Source organism: Schistocerca serialis, chromosome 1, assembly GCF_023864345.2.
Source record: "Schistocerca serialis cubense isolate TAMUIC-IGC-003099 chromosome 1, iqSchSeri2.2, whole genome shotgun sequence".
NCBI classification, from domain to species: domain Eukaryota; kingdom Metazoa; phylum Arthropoda; class Insecta; order Orthoptera; family Acrididae; genus Schistocerca; species Schistocerca serialis.
Genome location: NC_064638.1, coordinates 390,029,928 through 390,051,077, shown reverse-complemented (window position 1 = coordinate 390,051,077; position 21,150 = coordinate 390,029,928). Strand labels below are relative to the sequence as shown.

Here is a 21,150-nt window from a genome sequence, read left to right as displayed (position 1 = left end):
CTCAGGGTATGGTACCTGCCACTCTAGTATTTATGTGGGTAACATGTGACTAATGTTTAAATATTCTACATGGAGAAAGGGAGGACTTGTTAACAAGCGATAAATCACAGTAACTACTGTGTTGAAGTATTTGCCTACTATCCCGCATATCCACCAACATAATGTGAAATAATTATGCTAATGAAAAGTACAGCAGGGACAATGGCTTTAAACTAGCAACCTGTGTATCTTATGATTAAACTGCTGTACACATACAACTGGTATAAAAAACACAATACATCAAATACTTCATTGTAAAGAGACGTACATTCTTTGGACTATGTGTCAACTAATTGCCACACAAACACTTGGTGTACCTTGATGAAACATTTTGTGAAACCATATCACAGAACAATAATTTTAAAATAATAATCATGATGGAAAAGCTTGTATGACAATGTTGTTATATTGAAAGATGCTAAATGAGATCAAATGGGTTGAGGGCATGACAGTATTGTGCAAAAAACAATTATTTCTCAGCCAAACTATGTAACGATCAGTGTTGCAGCTGTAATATGTGAGCAAGCATTACTGGGTTGGAAACATAACCATACTTTAACACATCCCATTTTTTGGATTACATGACAGTTTATGTCAAGTAGTGAAATAAGTGTTTAGACTTAAGGGTGAACATTTCTTCAAAAAACTGACCAGCAATACACCCTGTATGTCCCAAGGCAGGGTGCAGGATTTCTGAGGGATCAGGACTATTACAGTCTTCGTCTGCATCAACAATGTGTGCATACACCGTGCAAAGTGGTTTTGTTTCTAGAGTCTCACGTCACGTTTTGCCCCACAGTCATGAACCAATCCGAACCTTGCAGTATACACATAATGTAAGTTTTGGTGGTACTTTGTTAGCACAGGTGAGATCCAAGGGGCACACAATATCAAGAAATCAAGCTTGACTGACACAATTAAATGCAGGAGAGACACGGGAAATTTGCACAGGTAAAGTTGTCACCTTTAACCATCAATCCTCCCCAATATTTTCTACCATAACATGGGGCAGTTCATATACAGCCCAACGCAGCTTTCCACCACGTTCTCTCCAAATGCTTGCCATTTTGCTTTCCACTCAAAAGTTGCACGCAGCTTCACACCACTGTCACACTCCTGATCAGTTTACATTCACTTCACAAATCAGTGATTAGGAAGACTCCACGCTCTATTTACTATCAATCACTTGTGATGTTTAATGTTTTCCCCAAGAGTGTGAGTACTTGGTCCAGAGATTGGGGCTAGTGTTTGATGTGCAAACACATCCTTTGAACTGCAACACAGCTGTGACAAATTCAAAATGAGTGCGCCTTCTGCATACTATTACACAGTATTCTCTCTGAGTCTAGGCAGCAAATGCACACAATAATTACTTGCTCTAGTCTACTTGAGCCAACTCGGCCAATCACTGAAATAGTGTGTGCAAAAAAGGAAAGTCAACTATGCTACAAACCCAAAAATATATCTGTAATATTGGCTTTAAGTTAGACTAACTACAGAACAAAATAACTAATATGGTAGACTTAGATTTCAGGGTACATCCTGCTCACTGTAATTCCAATGGTTTATTGCAACTCCTTCACAAATTAGTGTTGTCCTTTTGGGTGTTCAGCCAAGTTGCAGATTCAATTTTTATGCACAATATTTGTTTATAGCCAAGTTCAACTCCCACCATCCACTATCCCCTTAGATGCTCATTTACTTTTCAGGACCTGCATTGCTATATTGTGATATGTATATTCTCTCTCTTTCAAATTCTAAAGGTGGCAGGGGTAAAATACAGGGAGCGAAAGGCTATTTACAATTTGTACAGAAACCAGATGGCAGTTATAAGAGTCGAGGGACATGAAAGGGAAGCAGTGGTTGGGAAGGGAGTAAGACAGGGTTGTAGCCTCTCCCCGATGTTGTTCAATCTGTATATTGAGCAAGCAGTAAAGGAAACAAAAGAAAAGTTCGGAGTAGGTATTAAAATTCATGGAGTAGAAATAAAAACTTTGAGGTTCGCCGATGACATTGTAATTCTGTCAGAGACAGCAAAGGACTTGGAAGAGCAGTTGAATGGAATGGACAGTGTCTTGAAAGGAGGATATAAGATGGACATCAACAAAAGCAAAACAAGGATAATGGAATGTAGTCTAATTAAGTCGGGTGATGCTGAGGGAATTAGATTAGGAAATGAGGCACTTAAAGTAGTAAAGGAGTTTTGCTATTTGGGGAGCAAAATAACTGATGATGGTCGAAGTAGAGAGGATATAAAATGTAGGCTGGCAATGGCAAGGAAAGCGTTTCTGAAGAAGAGAAATTTGTTAACATCCAGTATTGATTTAAGTGTCAGGAAGTCATTTCTGAAAGTATTCGTGTGGAGTGTAGCCATGTATGGAAGTGAAACATGGACGATAAATAGTTTGGACAAGAAGAGAATAGAAGCTTTCGAAATGTGGTGCTACAGAAGAATGCTGAAGATTAGATGGGTAGATCACATAACTAATGAGGAAGTATTGAATAGGATTGGGGAGAAGAGAAGTTTGTGGCACAACTTGACCAGAAGAAGGGATCGGTTGGTAGTACATGTTCTGAGGCATCAAGGGATCACCAATTTAGTATTGGAGGGGAGCGTGGAAGGTAAAAATCGTAGAGGGAGACCAAGAGATGAATACACTAAGCAGATTCAGAAGGATGTAGGTTGCAGTAGGTACTGGGAGATGAAAAAGCTTGCACAGGATAGAGTAGCATGGAGAGCTGCATCAAACCAGTCTCAGGACTGAAGACCACAACAACAACAACATATTCTCTCTCCATATACCAGGTCTGTTGGATGAGATGGCTAACAATATCTTAATACACTGGATGCTGGGCACCAAACCCTGTTTGAATTGAAACCTCTATTTCCATTGACTAGGTTTTCTGACATATCTGTTCTGACAGACTCATTAACTACACCATCCCAGAAACTTGGCTTTCACCCAGTATCTACATATGTATCTATATTCTGTAAACCATCTTATGGTGTGTTGAAGACAGTACTTTGTTGACTGGGATTAAGGAAGGGCCTAAAGAGCTTATTTACTAGTCCCTCAGACAAAGGGTAGTTCATCTGGAATTGGTGACATGTGTCTGAAATTTTTTTAGCCGACGAAAATGTGTAGGAGTAGTAAGAATCAAGGCATTGAAAGCATTCTAATGCCAGAGTTGAGAAATAATTTACAGGGAAGCGAAAGTGCGTGGATCGGGGCAGTAAGCAGGTCAGAGTAGATGAAGGTTTTCCCAGGTCTCATCGGTGCCAAGTGAAACCACATCCACATCTGACATCCCACAAACCTGATTAACGTGAGGACAGTTACGAAGAAAAGAATGCCTTGTAGTTAGGAGATTCAGAACTGTAAAAGCAAGAAGGCTAAAAATGTAATGTACATCAGATGGACCTTGAATAACAAAACAAGATGAGAGAAATAGTTAAGGCAGCAGGTAGATGCCCCACAGGGATCTGAGTACAATAGGAGCCATCTCTCCCACAGCCATCCCACCTGCCGATCTGTTATACCCAAAGCGTTAAAATGAGGAACAGCACCCACTATTCAACAGTGATATGCTGTAAATGGGATATAGGTTGCTGCAGACAAAGAGTGAAACTGTATCTAAAAGCAATTAAGAAAGATTAAAAAGGGGATAACAGAGGCAGTGCCCTAGAGATAATTTAAAACATTATATCTGAGAATAAAATCCACTTTCACAGAGAAAACGGAATATCAGTTCAACTTATGTGAGTTGTCCACCAATATTAGAAACAAAGAATTTGGAAGAGCCAAACTGAGGGTGCATTCCACCACAACCACAACATGGTGGTGGCTCATTACATAAAATAAAACGAAGGGTTGTCTGTTACGGCTGATGTGGATGTGATAGAGGATGGTGGATTCCATCTAGGTTGGACAGAGGGAGGAGTGCCATGCAGCAGTAGTCTCACTGATAGTGTGTAGTTTATTAGAGGAGGCAGTATAATACCACATACTGTTCCATCTTCTGAGTGAGTAGAGGCCTTATTTGTACCGGGGATCATAAAAGAAAATGTGGGGAGAATAATCTCATCTCTGGCCAAAAGACTGGCAAGTTCATTCCCTGAGATACGTACACGACTTGGGACGTTGTGTGAGACTACTGAGGAGGGAGGGCAACAAGGTCAGAGAGAGGGTCATGAATAGCAAAGTGACAAGTGGCATGTAGGCTGCTCATCAAGTCACTATGAAATTAAAATGCAGTCAAGTGAGACCTGCACAATAAAAAGTAGGACTCTGTTAATGGCTAACAGCTCTGCCATGAAAAGATTATACAGGAACAAATTGTGCCCAGAAATGACATCCAATGACATTACAGACCATCAATGTTACAGGCACCGGTGCCTGCCAAAACACCACCCCCTTCGCAGCAAATGTGCCTTTGTACACTTATGGACCATAGGTAGAACATCTTGCAATGTTCTTTGTTTTTCAGTGACAGCGACTGGCTCCCATGATTCCCAGTGGAAAAGATGGGAATAACAGCTGCATAGCAGGCCTTGTACCCTATGAATGCAATACTCTGTGGCCCTGGTGGATGAATGTTTCGGATGTGAGTTTCCATCTGTGTTTATTTTTCTCCTGTACAGCAAAAAACATTTGGAGATTTTAGAGGGTCCCAGGAGAAAAACTGGATATGGAAACCCACACCTGACACTATCATACATGAAGGCAACAGACCATCACATTCATAGGCAACAAGACCTTTCTACATGGCAGCTAGCTCCATCTTCCCCACTGGCAATTGTGGCGGTCGGCTGTGATCATCGAATAACAAACAACACAGAGAGATGTTCTGCATATGGTCTGTGAGCGTATAGTCGCATTTGCTACCAAAGGGATGGCCTAGTGGCAAACACTGGCACCTGTAACTTCGACGCTCTGTACTATCGTAGGATGGCAGTTTTGGACACAGGTACATCTTCTCAATTCATTCCTCCAGACAATCTCTACAACCTCTCAAAGTCTGTCGCAGCATTTCTGGGACATCCTTTATGTTAACATCAATAGAAGCTGCTCTTGGCTGGTGGTAGATGTAAAACCATATACCTCCCTATCCACAGTTTTAGAAGTGTCAGAGCAAATGACACAGCCTGATACTCCTGAAGGACTGAAAGGAACAGATGTTAATTAGTCATGGGGCTACTGGAACTTAGGACCTCAAAACAGATTGATCCTAATTAGGGGCCTGTGTACTAACCAAGGGCACATACGTGGGAAAACACAGAGAGTGCATTCTAAGGAGATTAGGCAGAGCTACCAGCAGAGGGCTGCAAGGCAGAGCTACTGGCAGAGGGCTGCCAGGCACATTCCAACAAGAAATCCTGAAAGGGAGCGAGTGTCAGTGGTTCGAAGCTTCTTGTATGTGAAAAGAATGTGATAAGTGGAATGATTAGGAAACTGTCAGATGGTGATTACATAAGTGAGCAATAAATAGTACCATCAGAACTGAAGAAGGAAGATTTCCAAATCAGTAAGGAGAATCCCTGCTGGGCTAGTCCGGAAGGTGCCAGTGGCCAGGTGAACTCCACAATGATGGACTGAACTTAATAATTTGGAACCTAAAGGTGCTGCTGGGCCATAAATTTGGCAACCATAGTCTAATCTGTATGTTGTTGTTGTTGTGGTCTTCAGTCCTGAGACTGGTTTGACGCAGCTCTCCATGCTACTCTATCCTGTGCAAGCTTTTTCATCTCCCAGTACCTACTGCAACCTACATCCTTCTGAATCTGCTTAGTGTATTCATCTCTTGGTCTCCCTCTACGATTTTTACCCTCCACACTGCCCTCCAATACTAAATTGGTGATCCCTTGATGCCTCAGAACATGCCCTACCAACCGATCCCTTCTTCTGTTCAAGTTGTGCCACAAACTTCTCTTCTCCCCAATCCTATTCAATACTTCCTCATTAGTTACGTGATCAACCCATCTAATCTTCAGCATTCTTCTGTAGCACCACATTTCGAAAGCTTCTATTCTCTTCTTGTCCAAACTATTTATCGTCCATGTTTCACTTCCATACATGGCTACACTCCATACGAATACTTTCTGAAATGACTTCCTGACACTTAAATCAATACTGGATGTTAACAAATTTCTCTTCTTCAGAAACGCTTTCCTTGCCATTGCCAGCCTACATTTTATATCCTCTCTACTTCGACCATCATCAGTTATTTTGCTCCCCAAATAGCAAAACTCCTTTACTACTTTAAGTGCCTCATTTCCTAATCTAATTCCCTCAGCATCACCCGAATTAATTAGACTACATTCCATTATCCTTGTTTTGCTTCTGTTGATGTTCATCTTATATCCTCCTTTCAAGACACTGTCCATTCCATTCAACTGCTCTTCCAAGTCCTTTGCTGTCTCTGACAGAATTACAATGTCATCGGCGAACCTCAAAGTTTTTATTTCTTCTCCATGAATTTTAATACCTACTCCGAATTTTTCTTTTGTTTCCTTTACTGCTTGCTCAATATACAGATTGAACAACATCGGGGAGAGGCTACAACCCTGTCTTACTCCCTTCCCAACCACTGCTTCCCTTTCATGTCCCACGACTCTTACAACTGCCATCTGGTTTCTGTACAAATTGTAAATAGCCTTTCGCTCCCTGTATTTTACCCCTGCCACCTTTAGAATTTGAAAGAGAGTATTCCAGTCAACATTGTCAAAAGCTTTCTCTAAGTCTACAAATGCTAGAAACGTAGGTTTGCCTTTCCTTAATCTTTCTTCTAAGATAAGTCGTAAGGTCAGTATTGCCTCACGTGTTCCAGTGTTTCTACGGAATCCAAACTGATCTTCCCCGAGGTTGGCTTCTACTAGTTTTTCCATTCGTCTGTAAAGAATTCGTGTTAGTATTTTGCAGCTGTGACTTATTAAGCTGATAGTTCGGTAATTTTCACATCTGTCAACACCTGCTTTCTTTGGGATTGGAATTATTTTCTTCTTGAAGTCTGAGGGTATTTCGCCTGTTTCATACATCTTGCTCACCAGATGGTAGAGTTTTGTCAGGACTGGCTCTCCCACGGCCGTCAGTAGTTCCAATGGAATATTGTCTACTCCGGGGGCCTTGTTTCGACTCAGGTCTTTCAGTGCTCTGTCAAACTCTTCACGCAGTATCGTATCTCCCATTTCATCTTCATCTACATCCTCTTCCGTTTCCATAATATTGTCCTCAAGTACATCGCCCTTGTATAGACCCTCTATATACTCCTTCCATCTTTCTGCTTTCCCTTCTTTGCTTAGAACTGGGTTTCCATCTGAGCTCTTGATATTCATGCAAGTGGTTCTCCTTTCTCCAAAGGTCACTTTAATTTTCCTGTAGGCAGTATCTATCTTACCCCTAGTGAGATAGGCCTCTACATCCTTACATTTGTCCTCTAGCCATCCCTGCTTAGCCATTTTGCACTTCCTGTCGATCTCATTTTTGAGACGTTTGTATTCCTTTTTGCCTGTTTCACTTACTGCATTTTTATATTTTCTCCTTTCATCAATTAAATTCAATATTTCTTCTGTTACCCACGGATTTCTACTAGCCCTCGTCTTTTTACCTACTTGATCCTCTGCTGCCTTCACTACTTCATCCCTCAAAGCTACCCATTCTTCTTCTACTGTATTTATTTCCCCCATTCCTGTCAATTGCTCCCTTATGCTCTCCCTGAATCTCTGTACAACCTCTGGTTCTTTTAGTTTATCCAGGTCCCATCTCCTTAAATTCCCACCTTTTTGCAGTTTCTTCAGTTTTAATCTACAGGTCATAACCAATAGATTGTGGTCAGAGTCCACATCTGCCCCTGGAAATGTCTTACAATTTAAAACCTGGTTCCTAAATCTCTGTCTTACCATTATATAATCTATCTGATACCTTTTAGTATCTCCAGGGTTCTTCCATGTATACAACCTTCTTTCATGATTCTTAAACCAAGTGTTAGTTATGATTATGTTGTGCTCTGTGCAAAATTCTACCAGGCGGCTTCCTCTTTCATTTCTGTCCCCCAATCCATATTCACCTACTATGTTTCCTTCTCTCCCTTTTCCTACACTCGAATTCCAGTCACCCATGACTATTAAATTTTCGTCTCCCTTCACAATCTGAATAATTTCTTTTATTTCATCATACATTTCTTCAATTTCTTCGTCATCTGCAGAGCTAGTTGGCATATAAACTTGTACTACTGTAGTAGGTGTGGGCTTCGTATCTATCTTGGCCACAATAATGCGTTCACTATGCTGTTTGTAGTAGCTTACGCGAATTCCTATTTTTCTATTCATTATTAAACCTACTCCAGCATTACCCCTATTTGATTTTGTGTTTATAACCCTGTAGTCACCTGACCAGAAGTCTTGTTCCTCCTGCCACCGAACTTCACTAATTCCCACTATATCTAACTTCAACCTATCCATTTCCCTTTTTAAATTTTCTAACCTACCTGCACGATTAAGGGATCTGACATTCCACACTCCGATCCGTAGAACGCCAGTTTTCTTTCTCCTGATAACGACATCCTCTTGAGTAGTCCCCGCCCGGAGATCCGAATGGGGGACTATTTTACCTCCGGAATATTTTACCCAAGAGGACGCCATCATCATGTAATCATACAGTAAAGCTGCATGCCCTCGGGAAAAATTACGGCTGTAGTTTCCCCTTGCTTTCAGCCGTTCGCAGTACCAGCACAGCAAGGCCGTTTTGGTTATTGTTACAAGGCCAGATCAGTCAATCATCCAGACTGTTGCCCTTGCAACTACTGAAAAGGCTGCTGCCCCTCTTCAGGAACCACACGTTTGTCTGGCCTCTCAACAGATACCCCTCCGTTGTGGTTGCACCTACGGTACGGCTATCTGTATCGCTGAGGCACGCAAGCCTCCCCACCAACGGCAAGGTCCATGGTTCATGGGGGGGACTCTAATCTGTATAAGACCTGGTAAATACTGAGGCAAGCAGCCCAAGCTGCACCACAAGAGGTATGGGCAAAGAAGAAGGCTGCATTAAGCTTCTGCAAGCAGTCGGTCTTCAGTTGATGAATATGGGGCAGCCGAGACTGCTTTATATCAAAGAGGAGTCCCAAAAATTTGGATTGTGCAACACTGTGTATCCAAGAAGAGTTCTGTGTCAGCATAGACCATGGCACAATGACAGAAATGAGGGAACTAGAAACCATGAGAAAGGGTCCAAGAAAGGGGGCCCCTTCAGATGAAGCCTGGGAGCTGGTATTGAGCCACGGCTACAGAGTGAGAGCTGTACCAAATGTACAAGTTGTCAACATATAGTGCAGGGGTAACCAGCAGCCTGACAGAGCTCTGCATGATGCAGTTGTCTTGGGTCCAGAAAAACTGAAATCGGTACTATCTCTAATCCAAAACAACGAACTGGGTAAAGGTTGACAAAACTGGAAGGGAACCTTGGAATACCCAGGTGTGGAGGCTAAGTAAAATGTGATGGTACCAACAAGTGTTGTATTCCTTAGGTAGGTCAGAAAAGACTGCGATGAAATGTTAGTGCATAGCAGAAGCCTCTTTGATTATTGTTTCAAATGTAACCAGATGGACCACCATTGTGCTGAGTGCCTACCTGGAGGTGAACAAACATTACAAACTGATCGCTAAGGTAGATAGCACTCATACCACTACTGCTTCAAATGAGATATGGAGGGGAAGCCACTAAAAGAAGATATCTGCATCAACCAATGCTCAGATCCCCCCAGGTGCTCTCTCAGGGCCAGTATGGTACCAACAAAATGCATGGTAGCATCTAAATGCTGAGGAATAGCCAAGCCAATGGAGTTGCCTGAGCATCTACACGAGGCTTTTGTGCTTACTAAATGAAACTAATGAAATATGCTGCTGTTCTTTGGATCTTCTCTGTTTCTTCTATCAGTCCTATCTGGTATGGGTCCCACACTGACTACCATTAATCAACTATTGGTCAAACAAAGGTTTTGTAGGATACCTTCGTTGTGGGTGGACTACATTTCCTTAGGATTTTTACAATGGACTGAGTCTGGCATCTGCCTTACCTACTATTAGTTTTGTGTGTTTGTTCCACTTCAAATCACAACATACCCATACTCTTGGATATTTAATGGATGTGGCTGCGTCCAGCGATTGCAGAGTAATCATATAATCATACAGTAATAGGTCTTTGATTATTTACACTGAGGTGGTTAAAGTCATGGAATACCTCCAAGTATTGTGTCAGAGCTCCTTTTACTAGATGTAGTGCAGCAACTCGACATGGCATGAACTCAACAAGTTGTTCTAAGTCCCCTGCAGAAATACTGAGCCATGCTATTTTTTTGGCCGTCCATAATTGTGAAGGTGTCACCAGTGCAGGATTTTGTGCATGAACTGGCACCTCGGTTGTGTAACACGAATGTTCAGAGGGACTCATGGTAGGTGGTCTGGGTAGCCAAATCATTTGTCTAAATTATCAAGAATGTTTTTCAAACCAATCGCAAACAACTGTGACTTGGTGACACGGCGCATTGTCATCCGTAATAATTCCATCATTTCTTGAGAACATGAAGTCCACAAATAGCTACAAATGGTCTCCAAATAGCCAAACATAACCAGGACCCGGTCCACTGTATATAAACACAGCCTATACTTTTACGGAGCCACCACCAGCTTGCGCAGTGTGTTGTTGACAACTTGGGTCCATGGCTTTGTGGGGTCTGCATCACACTCAAAACCTACCATAAGGCCTTATCGACTGATGTTGGGATACATCTGACCAGGCTTCAGTTTTTCTTGTTGTCTAGGGTCCAAATGATATGGGCACGAGCCCAAGAGAGGCACTGCAGGCGGTGATGTGCTGCTAGCAAAGGCACTCATATCTCTTAGCTGCTGCCATGGCCCATTAGTGCTAAATTTCACCACACTGTTCTAATGGATACATCTGTCATACATCCCACACTGATTTCTGTGGTTATTTCACATAGTTATGCTTGGATGTTGGTACTGAGAAATATATGCAAATGCCGCTACTCTTGGTCATTAAGTGAAGGCCACTGGCTACTGCTTTGTTGGTAGTGAGAGGTAATGCTTGAAATTTGGTATTCTTGGCATATTCTTGATATTGTGGGTCTCAGAACATGGAATTCCATAATGATTTCTGAAATGTAATGTCCCATGCTTCTAGCTCCAACTACCATTCTGCATTTCATAGTCAATTAATATGGCCACAATCATATCAAAAACCTTTTCACATGAATCAGCTGAGTACAAATGACAGCTCCACCAATGCACTGTCCCTTTACAATTTGTGTACACAATACTATTGCCATCTGTATATGTGCATCTCACTATCTCACGACTTATCACCTCAGTGTATGCACAATATGTTACATTTGTTTAAGTTGGGAGTCAATTGATAATACCTACAGCAACAGTCATTCTCTGCAAGTCTTCCTGCATCTCGCTACAATTTTTTAGCATTGTGAGTTCCCTGTGTACACAACATCTTCATATGCATGGAATTTACTGAATATCTCCCAGAAGTCAAGGAAGATGGTGTAAATCTGGGTGCTGGTATCTATTGTTTTTTGAGTCTTGCAAATGGACAGAGCTAGCTGGGTTCCACATTATCTTTGTTTACAGAACCCATGTTAGTTCCTTAAGAGGAGATTTTTAGTTTCTAGAAATGGCATACTACACAAACAGAAAAAAAATGTTCCACAATTCTACAACAGACCAACTCCAGACACACAGACCTATAGTTTTATATAAAAATAATTACAATTAGCTGCTGAAAGGTTTATTGATCCCGTACTATAGGTCTAGTTCAGCATTAGTTCTGTTTTCTAGTACGGCCTGCAGTTAATACAGAGAGTGCAGATATTGTGTACTTGGTGGTAGTTAGTAAAGGATGTTTGACAATTTCATTTACATTTAAGTTTTCTTAATGTATGTACATACTGCATCTTCACGAGGTTGTTTTTTCTATCGATTGTGAAATGTTACCTACTTAAAATAATTTTGACAGCTTGTTTGAAGTTTCACAGCTATTGAACATACTTCAAAGATGCTGTATGTTTACATTTATTTATACATTAAAGTGCCAAAGAAACTGGTAAAGGTATGCGTATTCAAATACAGAGAGATGTAAATAGGCAGAATATGGTGCAGCAGTCAGCAATGTCTATATAAGACAACACGTGTCTGACGCAGTTGTTAGATCTGTTACTGCTGCTACAATGGCAGGTTATCAAGATTTAAGGAAGTTTGAACGTGGTTTTCTAGTCGGCCCATGAGCAATGAGACACAGCAGCTCCAAAATAGCGATGAAGTGGAGATTTTCTCATACGATCATTTCACGAGTATACCGTGAATATCAGTAATCCAGTAAAACATCAAATCTCTGGCATCCCTGCAGCCAGAAAAAGATCCTGCAAGAAAGGGACAAACGACGAATGAAGAGAATTGTTCAACATGACAGAAGTGCAACCCTTCCGCAAATTGCTTCAGATTTCAATGCTAGGCCATCAATGAGTGTCAGCGTGCAAACCATTCAACAGAACATCATCGATATGGGCTTTCGGAGCTGAAGGCCCACTTGTGTACCTTTGATGACTGCACAACACAAAGCTTTACGCCTCTCCTGGGCCTGTCAACACTGACATTGGACTGTTGATGACTGGGAACAAGTTGCCTGGTCAGAAGAATCCAACTTCAAATTGTATCGAGCGAATGGATGTGTTCAGGTATGCAGACAACCTCATGAATCCGTGGACCTGCATCATGTCAGCCGAGGTCTGTTCAAGCTAGTGGATACTCTGTAATGGTGTGGGGACTGTGCACTTGGTGTGACATACTGAACCTATGACTTATCTTAGAAACTAGGTTAAGGAAAGGCAAATCTAAGTTTCTAGCAGTTGCAGACTTAGAGATAGATTTTGAGAGAGGGGTATGAAAGGGAAGCAGTGGTTGAGATGGGAGTGAGACAGGGTTGTAACCTATCCCGGATGTTATTCATTCTGTATATTGAGCAAGCAGTAAAAGAAACAAAAGAAAAATTTGAGAATAAGAATTAAAATCCATGTAGAAGAAATAAAAATGTTGATGTTTGCTGATGACATTGTAACTCTGTCGGAAACAGCAAAGGATCTAGAAGAGCAGTTGAACAGCATGGAAAGAGTCTCTTCGAAGGATGATATAAAATGGACATCAACAAAAGCAAAACAAGGATAATGGAATGTAGTCAATTGAAATAAGACAATGCTGAGGGAATTAGATTAGGAAATGAGACACGTAAAGTAGTAAATGAGTTTTGTTATTTGGGGAGCAAAATACCTGATGGTGGTCAAAGAAGAGAGGATATATAATGTAGACTGGCTATGACAAGGAAAGCGTTTCTGAAGAAGAGAAATTTGTTAGCATTGAGTACAGATTTAAGTGTCAGGGGGTCTTTTCTGAAAGTATTTGTATGGAGTGTAGCCATGAATGGAAGAGAAACGTGGACTCTAAATAGTTTAGACAAGAAGAGAATAGAAGCTTTTGAAATGTGGTGCTACAGAAGAATGCTGAAGATTAGATGGGTAGGTCACATAACTAATGAAGAGGAAATTGTGACACAAGTTGACTAGAAGAAGGGATTGGTTGGTAAGACACATTCTGAGGGATCAAGGGCTCATCAATTTAGTATTGGAGGGAAGCTTGGAAGGTAACAATTGTAGAGGGAGACCAAGAGATGACTACACTAGGCGGATTCAGAAGGACGTAGGTTGCCGTAGTTACTCGGAGATGAAGAAGCTTGCACAGAATAGAGTAGCATGGAGAGCTGCATTAAACCAGTCTCTGGACTGAAGACCACAACAACAACATTAATACATTACTAAGGAGCTTTTTTATTTACATGAATATAGAAACGAAATCAGAAAAATGTATAGAAATTTTGTATATTATTGAAGCATATATCTTTGATAAATTTTGTATGATAAAAATATTTATGACATAATAGGAAACAAAGAATTATTAGGCTTGCAGTATGTTAAATATAGAGAAGAACTTAAAGAGATAGTTATCTTCAAGGAAGGATTTTGGAGTTATGGTGTAATCTGTGCCATGTTTGTAATTTATATCACAATGCTCTTAGTTATGTTTTGATTTTCTTATCATTTTTTAAAAACAGTGCTGTTTACACAATATTATAAACATATTGATGTTAAAAATGAACAATAACAAAACTCATAAAATTTTAACCACAGTAATACTGTGTTCATATACAATGCAAATGTCACCTGATGTCTAAGTTACTCAGTGTGGATGTGAGTTGAATGACAATCATCTCACACAGGAAATAGCATTAATCTATATAGTATACCAATATATAGAATAAATTTTAAACAATCTTGGCTTGTGAAGGTACCTTTAATTACTATATTTATCACAGACGATGTATAGGTTGCTGTCTGTAATTGTTATGTGTGTAACCTGTGGGTTTTGGTTCTATATGGTTCATTGTCTTAGAAGGTCAATAAAACTTTCTAGATAGTGTGTGTGTGTGTGTGTGTGTGTGTGTGTGTGTGTGTGTGTGTCCTTTTTTTAAAGTATGTTCATTTTAAAAACTTTGCAGTCAATAGAAAAATCCACAAACAGGAGGAGTAGGTGTGGCAGCATAACAGCCAGAAAAAATAGCCGATATCTTCTTAATCAATCAATGGAAAGAGAGAAGGAAAGTTGCTACTCACCTTATAGCGGAGATGCTGAGCCGCGATAAGCACAATAAAAAGATTGTGTGAATCTTTTGATTGTGCCTATCGCGGCTCAGCATCTCCGCTATATGGTGAGTAGCAACTTTCCTTCTCTTGTATTGTTACGATATCTTCTTAAATAAGATAGAAGAAAAATTTTCCACATGCGAAAAACCACTCTTAAACAAAATCATCTATTATTACGGATATGCAGCTGTTAAATTACACCTCACTAAGGGAACAAAGCTAGCCACCCAACTAACCCAGCAAGAACTTATACATTACACCGAAAAATAAAATTTATCATGGAAATGGAAATGAATAAGTCCACTGCCTTCTTGGACCTAAAAATAAGCAATATTAACAACATGCATACTTTCAAAATATACAGGAAACCAACAAAAACTGACACTATAATAAATTAATACTTGTGCCATCCAAAACCTCAAAAATATGCCTTTTCAATGCAATGATAAACAGAATTGTACATTTACCATTGGAACAAAGATGCACACAAGAATAACTAATAACACAGCTACATAGCATATAAAAATAACTTCAACCGAAAAAGGAAAGGGACATTTAGCATTTTGGCCTTCTGTGTGTCATCCTCTGTTTTGACGTCATTATGGTCACAGAGCGGCTGGTTAGAGTGCTATTTTCGTTAACTGATTTAACATAAGACCGAAACTTCTTAGTATTTTACTTTCGAATTTGCTGACTGCTTCCCAAATGACTGTCCTTATGCTAATTTTTGCTTTGTTCAGTTTTTATTTGCCTGTGAAGGTTTGGCTACAGTTAAATTAGCAGTGACACTTGTTGTTTTTGTGACAGCTTTCTAACATGGCTTCTGAACTACAGTAAGTCTTTCCCATTCCTCACAACTTTGCTTGGTGCATGCCTGTTTTAAATGTATTGCGCAATACTTTAACTTTTTACATTGATGCTCAACACTGTCAGTACTGGAGATGAAACCAGATCCTGTTTTAGGTGAGTGTGTCCTCAAATGTTTTAATATTATGCCCCATGTAAAACATTCCATGTTCATGTTGAATATGGTACACATCCAGCTTTCTGAGGTGTGTGTCACATTTCACATTACATAGAAGACTTTCTATCTTTGTTTACTGTTGTTAACTACTCTGGATCCCATGTACAATGGCATGCAGAAATGCAAGAAACATCAACGACATACCCGAATAAAAGATCCAAGCAAATCAATGGTCACCGAGTACTGCCCTGAATATAACTGAGAAATTAAATACTGTGACAATATTTCATGGTGCAACTGGAAGGTTTCAGGGACAATGAAGTTGTGGAATCCATTGAAAAAATGTTGGAAAACCTAATGCACCTGAATGGATGTTACAATTTAAACAAGGCTTGGGGTCTAGCACCCAATTTATTAAAATATTGCAGGCCACTTCACCCACCAGAGTTGGCAAACACTGAGAGAATGTATTTCATGGAGTAAGAATGCAGGGCGGGGAAAAAAAAAGAGCATCTGTGGGTGTAGTCTGGTTGGAATCCAGGTAGTTAGTGCAAATACAATACAGCCCCCAACATGTACAGAAGATGATGGGATCGATTGTTGAAATATTGTTCATAAAAATGGAATCATCATAAATAATGCCGAGAAAGGCTACACAAGTTCTGTCCTTCACATGTATTGTATGAAATTAAATATATGTGTAATGTCAAAAATAAGCTGTGTTTATTGTATTAATACCTAGGACGTTTCAGGCTGCTGGCATAGTTCAAATTCTCACGCTTTGAAAACAACATACATTTGCCGAAGTTACTCCCAAAACAGAATTTGATGTGCAAGATGTGCTAGAGAATGAAAAAGTTTTTATTTTATTAATGACTGTAAATTTTTTTGAGTTATGCATTGCACAAGACTTAGCACCTGAGAATACATGAGATGCACTGAGACCACGGATCAACAAAGGACATGATGGATGAAAGCAACGTATAATATGGGAGTTTCTTTTACAAGAATAATCATTAAGCATAAATTAACAGTTCGTGGTAATTCAGTGCAATCGTATGGCTTTTAGATTTCAGCATGTGCATTTTCAAGATTTTTTGTGAAATAAAAAAAGGGTGGGACAGTTTGCTGAAGGAGCAGAACAGCTGGAAACTGATACGTGGTTGCGAACAATACAAGAAATGAATACTGAATTTATTCTCCCTCTCCGCGCGCGCGCGTTTGTGTGTGTGTGTGTGTGTGTGTGTGTGTGTGTGTGTGTGTTTTAAACATTCTTGCACCAAGAATGGGCAACTATGTTCAGATTTTTAAATTGGATGACTGGATCAACACAGTTAACCCAGTCACAAATTAGTATCAAACAAACAATTTGAAGGCAAGGACAAAGCTTATAACATGTACTTTTATGGAAAAAACCATTTTACAATGACAGTGGTGCTGAGGAGGAGGAACACAGCAGAGACTGAAAGAAGAGTGACATCAACTGTAGTTCTGAGCCTGCCACTGAAATGCATTTAAGTGTTTCAACAGGAATATTATTGTTTCAAATAGCAGGCAATCTAACTCAGAGTTAAAACATTCTAGTCAGAAAATACACAACCAATACATTCACGCAAAACTTTCTTGACAAAAGCAGTTTTTCCCTGGATGCAACATCTCACAATATAGCTGGAGCAATATTTTCAGCTATAAAGATAGAGGTAGGCTGTAAACTGATGGGCAGATGCGTACAGTCCTTCTGCTATTCAAAATCTTCCCTACACTCATTTGACATTGGGTTGTGGTCATTTAAAAAGGAATCAAGTTTAATGCTATTCTGTAAACAAGAAAAGGCAGCCTTCACTGTTAAGGCCACTAAACTTCATGGAATGGTGGAGATGTGACAAGAGAGATGTAATGGAGTTTGACAGTGAAATAGTCAGTGTTTTGTTAGTCTACGGAGTTTCCATAAGTAACACAAAGCCAGCATTCCAGAAGAAATGGTAATACATTATTCTTAACCATCTGCTACAGTATCAGAATTAGCCATATGCCAAAAATCTCAAACCTGTTGTACAGAATGAGAGTTCTGGTGTCAATCTGCAGAAAAACGACACACTTGGAATAGTGCAGCAATATAAAACTAAATCAGAACTTCTGTGTATGTTTCTAACAAGGATAACGATTTATATATATTGAGCAATGCAACATAATAAAACAAGAAGCAAAAATAATTGCACAAGTAGTGGGAATGCTAAAGCTCTGGACCTGGGGAGAGTAAACCGTACTTCTGCTAACTTTCTGCCATATTGCTACATAGTGCCAAACATCAGTAGGCAAAGATCACACAATAGTATCATGCAGCTCTGTTTTTGCTAATGCAAAACCCAATATTCTGTAATCAAGGTTTATAACAAGTTACTGAAAAATGTAGTATGGTTATATTTTCACTAACACCAAATAGAAACACATGACCTTTGATCGCTACACCATGCTGGCAGTATCTGTTCAATGACACTGGTCCCAGGTTCAATTCCTGGATACCAACTCCAATTTTTCTGGTGACACAAAGGTCTGCAACAAGGTCTACTTATCCATATGAAATGAAATAAGAATCCTCGCTAATTAATAAGTAGTGAAACTGACAGGAAAGCAGCAAAATAACATTAAAACTAGCCTTGCAGGAAAACAATATGGTATTTATTACTTACCCTAGTAGCATCATTCCAAAAAAGAAACATTCAAAAATTTTAAACTGACATTAAATGGACTCCATAGAAACCCCAAGGACAACCCAACACGGCCAGCTGCCCGTACCAGTCTTCTGAAGTCTCTCACAAGCAGGTCTGGTTAAACAGTAGTACGATTTCCTTTATGGGTAGGTAACGCTTTCTAAATTCTAGCAACGTTGTTGGAAGTGGGGAGGTGTAAACTTTATTGCTAGAAGAAACCTCATACTACATTTCAGTGCGCAGTGTGTTCATGTGCAGAATATAGAGTAGAGGTGGAGTAATGAGATCCCTGACAGTTCTTGCCACTGCTGTCAGCTTTCAACAGTGAATTGCGTATGGCTGCAGACTAAAACAGTAGCCATCCACACAGTTGTGACAACACTGAGGCATTCGCATAGACACATTTACAAAATCGTCTTACGTTATTGATAAAGGAAGGCCCACGAAGCTGCTGCACCCAACACACTACTACTGTCATGGATTAACTTATATCGACTCAACTATAGAAACATAGAAATACAACATAGAAACTGCTACCTGAAGGCTTTCCAAATTGCACCAGAACTGTTTATTCACACACATTAAAGCACTCACCAATTATGAAGGGTCAGTAATTCAATTATGTTCTCTAACAACAACAATGCACATCATTAAATGGCACATGCAAACAAAAACTCAGGTTGAAAGCTTAAATTTTCCTCTGGCTGGATCATAAAATGATGTCTTTATAAAAGGTATAAATCACGTCTTCATAAAATATAGCCTCACAAAAACTGAAATACTTCATAATCTTCATATGCGACCACTTGTGTCGTCAGCTAATAATCACCAGTTTAGGTGAACTGGATGGTGCAGGTATGTGATACCCATTCTTAGCTATTGCAGCAGACATACATGTGTGCCTTTTAAAAATTAGCATTCTCTTCTGTATCACTGTGTTCAAACTGCTGACTTCAATATGTGGACAATAAATTAATAATCAGTCCAGAAGAATCAGAGGAACTCTACAATTCCACACACTATCTTAATCAGTAGCATGCAAACATTCAATTTTAGGTGCAAATAGAACAGGGCATTGTGCTCCCCTTCATGAAAGTGAAAGTACTGAGAGCACCAGAAGGCAAGTTGCTAACTGTGTACAGGAAAACCACAAATACCAATAGATACCTGCATGCAATCAATTCCCCACCCATCACATACATAACCGCTACACATGTTAACTAACGTGGCACATCAGATGAGCAACACAGGATGAAACAGCAAAAGCTATACACCACCCTCAGAGTAAATTGTTGACCATAAAATTATAACCCACAAAACGATGATAATACATAATTAAGCTGGCAGTGGAGAGGAAATAGAGTAATGACACATTCTACAGTACGTGCAAGGAGGCAGCAACCAACCTGGGTCTTCTTCGGTTGAGTAGGCCTCAATCCTGGCTGACACACAAGCAACAAAATCGTATCAACTGGGATCCATGAAAAATGGTTTTGATATGTGGCACATGTCTGGTGTTTATGATGTGTGCTGATACGGATAAGTTTACAGTGGTGAGTTTGGGAAACCTATTCTCTCTCTCTCTCTCTCTCTCTCTCTCTCTCTCTCTCTCTCTCTCTCTCTCTACACACACACACACACACACACACACACACACACACACACAATGAATTATGAGGGTCACACACTATTCAGACAACACAGCAAGTCACCAGCAGCAGAACATGAAAATGTGTGCGATGGGTGTACATGTTCCAGGAAGCCTGTGAACTTGCTAAGCAGCCACTTACCATCAACAGGAAGATATGAGAGGTGATTCAAATAGTTAAGCAGCTTGCTAACATGAACTGCGATGATGGATAGAAGCTTCTGTTGTCCTGGTTGCCAGCAATAGCTGGCCTATGGGTTGACAGTGCTCGTGTGGCTGCCCCAAGAGACACGGCTGTAAACATTGTAGCTGAAAGAACAAGTCGCACTGACATGTGGCAACCACCACCGAACATTGTGGGAGCAGTGCTATGTCACGGCAGTGGCTCCCCTCTGATTTGCCAATATCAGTCAATACAAAACAAACAAATAAATCATCAATGGATCATCTGAGTCCACTCCTGTCACCCAATCAGAAGAACCTGATGATGACCATACGTAATAAAATGACAGGGAGAAACAGTAGTACACAGAGTCCTAGTTGGAACTGGCCTGTAAGTCTATATCACCACCCTGATGAAGGTCACCAGTAAAAGTGGCTGAAACAGTGGAACAATTTATAAAGCGATGCAATCTCAGAGCAAGAATATTTTTACTGAGCACCATTACCACTCAACTGTAGGATTAACAAAAATCCTACAGCTGTGTCAGTTAACTGACTACTATCTTTTGTACACCTGAAAGAACAAATGATAAAAGTGAACTGAATACAAGAGCTGTGACTTGAACTACTAATTTAGTTTTTTCAGTGGGTGAACTGTGTCCCATAATTGGACTTAATACACCCACGTGTAAGCATTGAAACTAATTGTGTGACGCTACACTTCCATGTTGATAAAATCTCATTCTTCTCCCTCTGGAGAATAATGTCAAATTATTTTGCGTCTGATACACAGAGCTGGTACACAATTTAGTATCTGGACCAGGGGTCCAGCTTCTGACTTCTTTCCACAATGGGTG

General features: G+C 40.1%; 1 protein-coding gene across 2 annotated transcripts in view; it reads right to left on the bottom strand.

The window, feature by feature from the left end:
* Positions 1 to 21,150, bottom strand: part of LOC126471346 (WD repeat-containing protein 20) — a 50,605-nt gene that overhangs the window by 9,168 nt on the left and 20,287 nt on the right. The window contains exon 4 of one of the 2 annotated variants that reach the window (XM_050099476.1): positions 20,274 to 20,425. The exons of the other annotated variant lie outside the window; for it this stretch is intronic. Coding sequence (XP_049955433.1) covers positions 20,321 to 20,425 — 105 coding nt within the window. The 3' untranslated portion in view covers positions 20,274 to 20,320. The remainder of the gene's footprint in view (positions 1 to 20,273; positions 20,426 to 21,150) is intronic. 2 annotated transcript variants of the gene reach the window in all.